The sequence below is a fragment of the Natator depressus genome, chromosome 25 (assembly GCF_965152275.1).
Source record: "Natator depressus isolate rNatDep1 chromosome 25, rNatDep2.hap1, whole genome shotgun sequence".
NCBI lineage: Eukaryota > Metazoa > Chordata > Testudines > Cheloniidae > Natator > Natator depressus.
In genome coordinates this window covers 2,648,066-2,660,935 of record NC_134258.1, presented here as the reverse complement: position 1 = coordinate 2,660,935, position 12,870 = coordinate 2,648,066, and the positions used below count along the sequence as shown (strand labels likewise).

Below are 12,870 nucleotides of genomic sequence, written 5' to 3'. Positions count from 1 at the left end.
GCTCCATCCTGCTTGCCAGCAACAGCACAGTGTCAGTCCATGCTACTTTTAGATGAAGAGTAAGAACCTCCGTAAGACCTGGAGAGGTTCTGATTGGTCTTATGAGACCTCTTCCACCAGCGCACTTGACAAGTCAAACAGCTTCTCCACTTCTTCGGAGAGACGCCAGCCCTGGAATGCGACAGTATCAGTCACTGAGCGAGAGGGCGACCTCCAATCCAGTGAGGGCCTTGGAGCCGAACCAGGCGTCACGGCCTGCTCGAGGAGGTGCTGCTTCAGACGAAGGTCTCTAGCCACCTGAGTCCTTTTAGTGAACAATTTACAAATTGAACACCGCTCCTTGGTGTGACCCTCAAATAGAGCAAGCACATTGTGTGGGGGATCACGGATGGGGATCGCCTCCTTTCTCCCCCTGCCCTCCAAAACGGGCAGTGTCTGAACCCTGGTGAGGGTATCACCCAGGACAACTAAGTAGGATGCTAACTACATACAGAGAAAACCCTCAGTAACAGAAGGAATTGTGAAGAATTTTGTGGTGAAAACCACGGAGTTCTGATTCCAGCCACTGGTGGTGAGAAGAAAGTGAGGGGTGTTTTATTTTAGTATGGTATACTAGTATTTTTTAATCAGAATGTTGTGTGTACAAATCCTTTGAAAAGTAAGTATATTACATCTACACAGTTATCAAACTTGTGAAACTTGATTTCATTCTCTGATGAGATTATAAGACCTATTTTCCATAAAACCATGTTGACTAGTATGAATTATATTGCTCTCCTTTAATTCTTGATTCACTGAATCCCCGTATCAGCTTCTCTATTTTGTCTGGGATTGATGTCAGGCTAACCAGCCTACAGTTACTTCAGTCATCCTGCTTGTCCTTTTGAATATTGCCACAGCATTAGCACTCTTCCAGTCTTCTGGAAGTTCCCCAGTATCCCAAGATTTATTAAAAATTATCAGTGGGCCACAAATCTCCTCAGCCAGCAGTTTTAGGACTCTTGGGTGTCGGTTATCTGGGCCTGTTAATTTAAAATGTTTATCCCTCACCTTGTAGATGCTGTCTAACATCCTTCTCAGTTACTAATTGACTAGAAAGTACTTCATCACCCTCAGATTATATGAGTGCATCCTGCTTCTTTCCAAATACAAAACAGAAATATTTACTGAACACTGCTGCAATTTCTGTATCATTAACAACTTTACGTTCTCCATCAAATCAGATGAAAACATCTGCTTTAGTTTGGAAGGAGGGGTCAATCCATAAATATATTTAACCACTGATTCCATATCCAATACTGTATCTAGTAAGAAAACAGCTTCACTCACAACCATAAACCTCCCTCCCCAACAAAAGTCTCTGGGAATTACAGTCATTTCTCTCAGGCAGGTTTTCCTGCACTGCATGAACCTGATCCACTGAAATGTTCACCAAGAATTATCAACCACAATGAGTACCAACCTAGCCACGTGCACACATGCACAAGGTCAGTGATATCTGCCTTAATCATTAGTCTTTCTAAATTGCCTGGGTATAGATTTACACCAAGGTGCCTTTGCAGCAATGGAACAAGGACTCCTGCAGTCTGTAACCAGGATTTGATCACAACAGGAAAATATTCCTGCAATTCTGTCTCACTGGGCCAGTGGCTAAGCTGAAAAATGACAAGCGTCAGAACAGAGCTCCCTCTGGGATATGATTCACACAGTGGAACTGCTAACAGAGCACGATACTGCTGCTAAGAAGCAAATTCAGTGATCCTCTCCCACAGCCTCTGTTGGTTGCTGTATTTCTCCCTGGTTCTGCATCTTGATGTTAGCAAGATTAGTGGCAAATCCTAGAGCAGCCTTGGAAGGGGTGAGTCACAACATGATGTGTGAAATATTTGCTGAAGAGAAGCAGAAAAAAACACTCTACATACACTCAGGGAATCACAAGTGCCCGTGCATCATAAAACTACATTTTAGATGTAAATAAAGATGCAGCAATTTTACTGCATACAGCATTTTCTGAGAGAAATGGAAACCCCAAGAACAATAAGACAGCAGTGCTGTAAAACATAGCATAATCCAGCAGCCTTAAACCATCCCCAAATCCCACAGAACTGTAAAAAAGGGAGCAACAGGAATGGAGTCTCTTCTAGGCAATTTAATAAACTGTAAAGCAATGATACCGGGCCACATTCTGAGGTCCTTTCACATAGAATCATAGAATATCAGGGTTGGAAGGGACCTCAGGAGGTCATCTAGTCCAACCCCCTGCTCAAAGCAGGACCAATCCCCAATTAAATCATCCCAGCCAGGGCTTTGTCAAGCCTGACCTTAAAAACTTCTAAGGAAGGAGATTCTACCACCTCCCTAGGTAACATGCAAACTACTAATGAAGTTCATGAGAAGTACTGTGGTGTGTTACTGATTCTTCCTATCCTTTTTGTCTGTTATGTCGATTTAGACCATAAACTCTTCAGGTAGGAACTGTCTCTCGCAATGTGTATGTACAGCACCTAGCACAGTGGAGCACTGATCTCAGCTGGGGCCTCTACGCACTGCCATAATACCAATATTAATAGGAATTTGCCCATGTAAGACAGCAAGTCTGAATTGGAGCTCAGGATTTGATCCATCCTCTGAGGAGGAACAGAAAATGGGAAACTTACATCAATGTTGTCAATGTCAAGAATTCTGGAGTGGAACAGGAGACCCATTGCTTTGGCTTGTTGGATTGGATGAGCAAGCTGACTGTAAGTCTAAATGAAGCAATATAAAAACTTTGGTTACATGTTTGAACTTTTCATATCCTAGGAAATCAGTGACAAAGGAAAGGAAGAGGGAGGATTCCTTACAGTGAACATTTCAAAAGAAACAAACCAAAGTGAACACACTGAACAATCTCAGTTCTTTGCAAATGTGCTGATTACCATATTCATGCAACTATCAGGTGGTTTCATTAAATGCTCGGGGGGGGGGGGGGGGGCTCTCACAATTCTGCCCTATCGGGGACTCCCTCTGTCATGCAGCTGGACATAACAGCAAGCATACAATTAATGACATAGAACATATGCATTGAGAGCACCTGCTAGCCAGTTCTGATCTGACAGCAAACATGGAAACAGTCTGGAAAGCAAGTGAACTTTCTAACCATTTCCCCAGTACACAGAACTTGGAAATTAGCCCAGTTTTTCCTGGCTCCTTTTTAGACGCACATGCTTTATTATTATTTATGCATCAAAACCTGTTGTCATGGATGTTGAATTGCTATTTGCTTCCAGCAATATACTAGGCGTAGGTCAAACAAAAAGGAAGGCACAGTCCGTGCCTTGAAAAGCTTCTAATCTTCATCACAAATCCTAAAAGTGCAAATATCCTGCAGAAGCTTACTGGTAAGGAGGTTAGACTAACAGGAGTCAAAGCAGAGGGTTCTGAAGGGAGATTAGACAGGGAAACCTTACTGAACCAAGAACTGCACCCTGAGAGTTAGTGGGTTGTATTTAGTTATTCTCAGACCTGATTTGAACATTGGCCAGTTGTTTATCAGAGTTATTATACACACAGAAGTCTGCACTAAATTTATTATACTGGACTTTCACCATTAGCACCGGGTTCTCAAACTGGGGGTTGGGACCCCTCAGGGGGTGGCGAGGTTATTACATGGGGGGGTCACGAACTGTGAGCTGCCACCCCAAACCCCGCTTTACCTCCAGCATTTATAATGGTGTTAAATATATTTAAAAGTGTTTTTAATTTATAAGGGCGGTTGCACTCAGAGGCTTGCTATGTGAAAGAGGTCATCTCAAACAAGGCAGAGTCAGAAAAGTTTTAGAGGGAGTAATTTGTTCTCTTCCTGTTATATCTCGTGAGAGTTTGAGACCATCTCTGGGAATGGCTATTTCCCTTGTTCTCTCTAACATTAGCACATGGTGCTAGTTTGCTACAAATAGCGATTTGCACAATTGCATTTGAGACCTTCCCACCCCGTGATGTCCTAGATTCTCCCATCGATGGGACACTATTCATTTCCTCAGCTGGTTTTGCAGCTGACTCTCAACTTGGCTAGTTTTATTTTTAAGTTTAAAATAAAACACGTAGGAAACCCTTGTCTCTCAGTAATTCAAGCATGGGGGTAAGCCTGCTGCCTCCTCTACAAACTTTTCAAGAGGGCTGTTCTACAGAGTAAACTAAAGTACGTACAAATCAGTGCTGAAATGCTTGCAGAAGGCTTTAAACCTCCCACTCTGTTATACCAACGTATTGATAGTTTTATTCTGAATAAAGACACAAACAATCTAAAAAGACCAAAGCCCCATGAAAAGGATCTGCCCTGTTCAAAATGCAAAAGATTCTCTGCACAAGCTTATCTGGTTATGTGAATTTCCAGCCCTCTTGTGGTGGAAATTAATGTAACTTTAAAACATTAAAAATGTTGAGCAATTACATACAGTTTTCTGTGTGTTGTCAACAGCCCAACTATTCTGGAGCAGGACGGGCAGCAGAAACAGACAGCATTTAAAGGCCAAGAATAAACGAATCTTCCGACAAAGGTTGCTTCCACAAACTTAAAAAAATGTGATGCTGGAGCTATTGCTATTGCTGAAGTTACAGATCAGATGCAGTTTACATACATTTGTGTTTAAAGAAGTGGACTCACTACTGAAATTCTAACATAGTAGACACCTGGGAAAACATCTATTTACTATTTTATAGCACACAAGAGCAAGGTAGATGTTTCTCAGAAGACCAAACGACGGGGACAAACATGAGGGAGGGACTGGGGAAAGGAAGGACAAGGCACACAGCAATATTATAATGGGGATGGTGGCTGTTTGGCCAAGGTTAGGGCCACGCTGAACCTAATCTTGGGACATTTCAGGCCCAAAATTAACACCAGAGGGCTCCAGAGGGGAATCCCAGCCTTTTACGACCCATTATTAATATTTATACTTACGGCTTCATAGCACCAATCTTTGAGGACATCCAGGTCTCCAGATATCATAGCCTAAAAAAGGAAGTAATATATAAGCAATACAAACAACGGAACTTTTAAAACGTCTGTCCTAGAGCACCTGTCAAACTATCAGCTCTTGAAAAGTGACCTTCTTTAAATCCTACATTATGCCATGACACCTTTCTCCTAACGTGACTCAACATGGAGTGAGATGAAATTTCAGACATTAAGGTGATGAGCAGTACAGAAGTACCTATAAATAAATACCGTTTGAGATAACCACAGATTTAGGCTTAAGTAGTAACATGCACCAAACTGTGTTAATACCTTCCAGCAGTTTTCAAGTTCTGGGAGATGTACTTTAGCAGGAACACAGAAGCAGGTGCAAACAGCAGGAACAAATGGTCAATTTTTAACATGGCAAAAGGTCAACAATGGTACATTCAGTTAAACTGAAAAGCAGTAATGCATTTCCAACTAATGCAAGGATTTAAAAAAAAATATTGCATAATTAACTTGTGGCACCTACTCCTGTAAGATATTATTGAAGCCACGAAATTAGCGAATTTAAGAGAGAACTGGACATGTATATGCATAACAACATCGAGAGTTCCATTAGGCAGGATACCTTTCAATGCAATAGACATAATAAATCTTCAAGCTTCAAGTCATAAGTGAACTTACTGCCTGGGGTTAAAAAGACCCTTCCGCCTGGGCAGTCTATTCTACAAGCGTCTATCTAAGGGTTTCTGCACCTTCCTTGAAGCATTTAGCATCAGCCACTGTTAGAAGCAGGAAAAAAGGCGGTCCAATCCTGTGTGATGATTCCTATATTCCTTAGTTTTAGGCTCTGTCTACACTACAGATACAGCCGTGTGTTTAGCCAGTTTGAGAGAGACTCAACTGATCAGTTATTACACACAGATGTGACCACACAACATCTGCTTTCAAAATATAATGACACCTCACTGCGGATGTCCTGCTTACGCATAAACATCAAATCCCTTTTTGAATCATCCTAAGCAACTGGCTCAATGAGCTCTTATGGCCGCAAGCTCCAGACATACTGTGAAATGTATTAAGGAGTATTTCCTTTGATCAGTTTTAAATACACCTCTTGCACTATAATTGCACATCTCCCTCTTCTTACATCATGAGAAAGAAAGAATAGCATTCTTATTTACTCTAGCATCCATGGGTTTATATATCACTCATTTTCCTTCTCTAAACTAAACAGTCCCAATCTTTTCAGCTTCTCCTTACAAAGTCCTTTCAAGCCTGTAATTCATTTTGCCACCCCGCTTGTCAACACTACATATTGTCTGTCATTGTACTACCCAGAGCGAGGGAATATCTTTTACTGGATAAACTTCTGTTGGTGAAAGACAAGTTTTAGAGTTTACGCAGAGCTCTTCTTCAGGTCTGGTCCAGTTCAGATCCAGACTTGCAGAAGAGCTCTGCATAAGATTGAAAGCTTGTTTCTTTCACCAACAGAAGTTGGCCCAGTAAAAGATATTATCTCACCCACCTTGTCTCTAATATCCTGGGACCAACACAGCTACAACCACACTGCATACAATACTACCCATTCATCTAAATATGTTAGGTCCCTCTGGAGCTCTTAGCATTCGTCACTCAGAGGGAGAGGCAGTTTGTTTTCCAGTCTGGCCAGGGCCTAAAACCTGCTAGACTGAGTGGAGTGGTTCTCCTGACCGGAGATCCATCACACCTTACACAAAGTCACTTCTTCCAGTTAATTAAGCTGGGCTGGAACCCTGAGTTTGAGAGGCAAAAAGCCAGCCACCCAACACCGAGTTTTATCTTTAGCAAAATCAGACTGTCTGAGTTGGAAGCCTTCTGTGAGATTTTAAGGGCAGAAATAAGTGCATCATGTCCCTGCCCCTCTAACTCACCTCCAGGACATTGGGGATTATGTCGTTCTCACATTGCTTTAGAAACCGATCCTTGTCAAAAGCTGGGTCCACTTTGAGAATTTCTGTCAAAACCTCTGACATTTCTGTCTTCGAGAACAGCCCACCTGACAAGGCAATTCAATTCAATGAGCCTTTCTTGGCACAAGTGTTGCCAAAAGGTAAGGAGACACACAGCCTTCACATAAATCAGTTCTGCCAGGACAGAGCTAAACATTGTGTTTGGGGTTTTAATTTCATCCCTATCTGTCATAACTGCCCATTCCTGATCCAGCGGCCGGTTGCTACAACATTCCACAAGACATATGATCCTGATATTTTGCATATATTTAAGCCCAAAATTCCTTCCCAAAGGCTAGTAACACACGGAAAGCAGCAGCACTAATACGCCTATTGTTAATCCTGAGTCTCAGCTGTGTGTCACGTAACCCTCGAGAGACTTCTCAACAAAGATGAAATGCTACCTATTAAATCAGTGACTTTGTCTGTAACAGCTCTGGATGCCCGAATGAAGGCGTTATCACTTTCATCATACTTCATCTTCATTTCAAAGAACCCTGAAAGAAGAGAGGAGATCAACATCATTGCCTTGCCATTTCACTCTTTTGTGCATCTTAAATTGGAATTAGCATGTTCAAGTGCAAGAGTGGACAGGTCTGACTGAGGGGTTTGGACTTTACCTATGAAGTCCTTTCCAGATTGGTCTTATGATTTAATATATTTCAATACTTCATTGACAAAACTTTCCCACAATTAGGAATAAATTATCTTAAACATTTATCTTTTTCCATAGTTTTACAGATTGGTTTCTCCTCTGCATGAGTGTCAGAGCCCAAAGATCATACAGCTGCCATTCTTCTGGCCTAGGAGAACTTAAAGTATCTGCCAACTCAGCAAATAGTGCTCCTGAATCATCCCAGCAGGACGCAGCATTGGTGTAAGGCCTTCCATCCCTCCCCACAGCACACCACCTGCGCCCAGAAAGCAAACGTCCAGGAATGTTAGGTTAGCGGGCAAAACCAGGTTAGCGGCAGTGCAGGGTTCTAACATTAGGCCACCACCTTTCAGCAGGTTCCTGATCCAAGAGAAAACCTTGCTGATTTATGTCTGGGAAAGCACAGTAGAACCTCAGAGTTACGAACACCAGAGTTATGAACCGATCAGTCAACCACACACCCCATTTGGAACTGGAAGCGCACAATCAGGCAACAGCAGAGACCAAAAGAGAAAAAAGGAAAAAATAAAAAAAGCAAACAGTACAGCGCTGTGTTAAATGTAAATTACCAAAAAGACAAGGGAAGCAGCATGTTTCTTCTGGACAGGAAGGTTCCAAAGCTGTATTAAGTCACTGTTCCGTTGTAAACTTTTGAAAGAACAACTACAGCATTTTGTTCAGGGTTACGAACATTTCAGAGTTACGAACAACCTCCATTCCGGAGGTGTTCATAACTCTGAGGTTCTACTGTAGAGCAAGGACAACAAGGCTCTAAGCAGCAATGCACTCCCAAACCTTGAGGACAAAGATAAGGCATAAAACAGAAATAAATCTCCTGGGATGAAAGGGCAATATCCACCCCTCTGCTACAGCTCTTTGTAGCTGTTCTTAGGAAACCAGAGATCAGAAGGGTGGGCATTAGCGGACGGAAGGAGGAGATGAGATCCTGCAAAGCAGCGTCTCAAAGACAGATGTAGAAGCATGTGTTTAAAAAGTAGGGAATTGACAGTGTAATCCCACTGCAAAAACAGATTAAAATTGCCAGTATTCTATCTCTGACAGCAGCTAGTTCCAGAAGAAGCTGCATTAGGTAGCTATGGGAAAACCTGCCCACAGTGGAAGTTTCTTCCCAAAGCATATCAGTCAATGATTGGCTTAAGCTCTGAATCTTACTCCTTCTAAAAGCTAGTTTTACTATCTGATATATTCACATATACCGTATAGAGTATATAAAGGGAACAACAACTAGCTCTGCTCTACATAGCCTTGGTACAACCCCACCTGCACTACTGTGTGCAGCTCTGGGTCCCACAGTTCAGGAAGGATACAGAAAAACTAAAGAAAAGGACAACAACCCTGCATCTTGGTGGGGGTTAGGCTAGATGACTCTTACAGCCGCTTCTAACTCTATGATTCTAAAGAAGCAATTAATCACTGCACAACCTATGTAACATGAGGGGAGTCTGAAGGAGCTAAATGTATTGTCTAGCAGAGATTATTCTGGGGGACGTCACGGTGACCAACGAGTACTTTCAAGGGAATCCTGTCTCACAAGAGTGGGACAAGGAGCAAGTGAGCAAAAAGATAAGGAACTATTCAGGGTAAATATTAGGAAAAAATTCTTAACAGTCAGAGCAATGGAGAGGTTAAAGGATTTTGTGATTTATCTTGGAGAACACAAGGGCAAGCTGGACACCAGGCAGCCTTCTTTGGTCAAGTTATTTCTGATTCATTGAAATATGTTTTCAGCGTGCTCTCTTTACTCCTTTCAGCCTTACTAACAAGCCAAACTATTTATCATGTATTACCCAATAAGCACAGGATGCAACACTGACAGCTAATGGTGCTGATGGGAAACTGGGATTACAAACAGTCCAAAACCGAGGTGAAACGCCCACAATCCCACAGATGGGACCAATTGAAAAAAAAGAACTTGGCTTGCTGCAGGCAAGACCCTGTGACATACACTTTGTGTCAGAAAGAAGCCCACAGTCTTACATGAGTCACAGGCTTAATGCCACTCACAGGTTGTATACAGTGCTCTGGCCTCTCCTCATTGCCAGGATGCATCTGATTAGAAGGACCATGTTTAGAGTTTAGTACTCTTACGGCTGTTGGTCACAGCCATCTACAAGATGGAAACACGCAGTGGGCAATTCAGATTTCAAGAACTGGGAGCAGTGGAAAAATAGCTTTCTGCTAAAGACTGTGGGGGTGTGTCCCAACACAGATGGAGCAGCCTGGAATAACTGCAGTGTCAGCAGCTACACCTACCTTCCATCTCACACCGCCTCACAATAACAGCAATGACAAAAATGGCCATGATTTATATTATGTTGAGACTAGTTGCCCAGATGGTAAGAGAGCAGAGAACTGGAAATGAAGTTCTGTTCCTTAAGCCTTGGGAACACTTACTATTGAAGACCACATTGTTGTCCTTGAAATCTTTCCACTGCTGATACCATTTGGAATCCTTGTGCAGCACCACACCCATTGCCTCCCTAGGGAAGAGCAAAAGGCAAGTATTTCATGAATCAACAGCCAAGCTCTTAAATGAGACTGGAGACAAGGACGAAGATAGTGATGACCAATCACTGTCCAGCATCCTGTGCAGACTGCAGCTGACACCTGGGTCACGCATTGTGTGAGCCTGAGTGAATGGGTGGAATGGAGAGGGGTTGGAAGGAAAGATCAGAAGTTCAGATTTGATCCCATTAAGCTTATGTTGACAGTGAGACATGCAGGAAATATCATAGAGACCTGCTCAAATGTCTGAGGTGGGGAAGAAAAAATACTGGAATACACAAATCAAAATTTCAAGTCAGGACAATATATTCTTTGTTAATGCCCAGTAACTCAAACATCTGATGCATTTTCTTCCAATTGTGCAGAAAATATTGTATTTTGCCTTCAGAATAAACTTGCCAATCTTCAGGTCAAACCAAAGTTATAGAAGGAATAAAATACGGCTTTCCAACATAAGCTGGCTGCAGTCTTGATTAGGGAGACTCTACCAATCACAATAACTGCACCAGCCCTCTTCTCCATAGAAATGGAGTGCCACTGATCTTCTATCCCTGCCCTGCTTCTTCAGCCCAATACTCAGAGAAGATCACTCCCTCAAACCATCCGTTATCCCTGCAGCCTGACCTCACCTCTAGACTCCACCTCCCAATCTGTGGCCCAAGTTTGAAAACATTCATCAGATAATGTTCAGCAGATCATATTTGGCAACAGTCTCTCTTTATTCAGTACATACTCATTAGCTTCAAATATTCTCTCTTTGACCTTCTCTCCATCGAATTCCGTTCTTTTCCTAAGTCGCTCAGGACGTCTGTAAGGACCCGTCTGCCCTAGAACGCTTTCGTCTATTTCCTTCTTCACTGTTTCTACTCCCTGAAAGGAAAAATATTCCTGTTAGATTTCTGCAACAAGTCCACTCTTGCACCTCAGTTGAAAAGAAGGTAGAGTCTGTGGGCCACGTTCAGCTCTGTTGTAAGCAAATACACCATCAACTTTGGTGGAGATGCACTCGCTTAAAACAAGGTTAAATGTGGCCCTGCATTTGGGAAGTTAACAGCAGACAAACAATAAAACAGCTGTGTGGATCAGGCTGAGAATAAAACAGTGGAAAGGAACCTGGGGAACTAACCAAACTAACAGGCGCTTGGTAAAGAAGTCTCTGAAGAGGGGAGGAGTGGAAACCCTGGCAATTCAGGTGAGAATTCTTACTGAAAGATAGTGCTGACTTGCCTGGCTTTAAGGAAGAATAAATTCCTAAATCCTGAATTCTACGATTCCAGTTAGGAAGAAAAGAGCTACAGGATTGCAGAAAATGCAGGAGATCAGGAATGAAATGACAAATGTATCTGATATTAAGAACAGGGAGAGGCAGCCAAAATTATAGGAGAACATATTTTCAAGGTCAGCCAAATCCAGTTCTCAGTCCCAGACCCAAGCAAGAGAAAAAGCTCTGGGTCACCTGAAATGTGCATCTGTATGCCAAAAAACAGGCAGCCAAATTATTCACAGCAAAACTGCATCACCACTGGTGAGAAAACAGGTTCTGGGACTGAATTCAAGTCATGCTGCTGGGCCACATGGGGTTGTGTGGATATGTCTCAATAGTGCAGCTAAGCCAGAGGAAGAAGCAGTGGATATGTTCTCTCTCTTGGTTGAGTTTCTGTTTAGGGAAGGGACTTTCTAGACTGAGACACAAGTAATCTTTGGGCAGCCTCTACCAAGGAGAGGCCTGTTGTGATTACTGGACCTTAAAATTTACCCCAGTTGTAAGCTCAAATGTAAGAAGTATGTGCAAGTTCATAAAATGTCACAACATCACCACTTTTTGCCTGTTTGAAAATTAACCATAAAAAATAGGTTAAGTTGTTTTCAATAATAAATGTTACAAATAAGTGCAATAAAACAGACAAAAAATTAAATTAGTTCAAACGAAAAGGGCATGCTAATATGGTTCAAGAACTGTTAAAATCTTGCTTGGTAAAAACAGAAAATGTAAGGTGGATGTAAGGCCTAATTAGTAAAAATAAAAATAAAAATAAAGGGATGAACTATGCCACCCACTTATTCCTTTTTGGGGGCTTTTAAAGAGACTTTAAAGTGCTCTCCCAACCCAGCTCATCTCACCTTCCCTGGCCCCAAGACAGAAGAGGAGCAAACAGAAAGACTGTCTTCCTGAGGGGAAGGCTCTTATTCAAGGAACTTTGTTTTTGAGAAAATCATTATATTATTCTGACATCCAGACTTCAGCCCATCAGTGGACATGCCTTTACGGTGCTGGCAGTTAGGTATGTAAGATCCTGTTCTGTCTCCCTTTCTTTTGGGTTGTTTTCTATTCCCCCTTCCTTCCTCCTGTTCTATAACTCACTCTCTCAGCTTTTCATCAAATCCTAAAACCAACTGCACTGCATTGGCACAGCGAGATGACATGACCACAACCCTACCCTGTCTCAGGAGAACCCAACCAGACAACATCCAGATTGTGAACAAGGATCCAAGCAGCAAGTGCTGTGGTAGACCTGCCAGTGAAAGCACCCATTCATAAGTGACCAGCCATGCAGTGTTCCAAAGATATTGACAAAAGCTATATTTCCCTCCCCTTTTCTATCCTCTCTCTCCTCCACCTTGCCACTGTTACTCCTGGAGGAATTCTGTGTCACTGCGTGTGCCCAGAATTCATGTCCCCCATAGATTTCTTTGCTTCCCTGCAGAAAAATGACTTCTGATGGGGAAGCCACAAGACCTGTTACATGCCCCTCCCC

General features: G+C 42.4%; 1 protein-coding gene across 1 annotated transcript in view; it reads right to left on the bottom strand.

Moving 5' to 3' along the window:
• TIMM44 (translocase of inner mitochondrial membrane 44) overlaps window positions 1-12,870 on the bottom strand; it is a 66,455-nt gene that overhangs the window by 15,772 nt on the left and 37,813 nt on the right. Inside the window, exons 6-11 of the mRNA XM_074939601.1 lie at window positions 10,848-10,984; window positions 10,004-10,089; window positions 7,338-7,430; window positions 6,856-6,980; window positions 4,943-4,993; window positions 2,658-2,747 (exon numbers count right to left, since the gene is read on the bottom strand). Coding sequence (XP_074795702.1) covers window positions 2,658-2,747; window positions 4,943-4,993; window positions 6,856-6,980; window positions 7,338-7,430; window positions 10,004-10,089; window positions 10,848-10,984 — 582 coding nt within the window. The remainder of the gene's footprint in view (window positions 1-2,657; window positions 2,748-4,942; window positions 4,994-6,855; window positions 6,981-7,337; window positions 7,431-10,003; window positions 10,090-10,847; window positions 10,985-12,870) is intronic.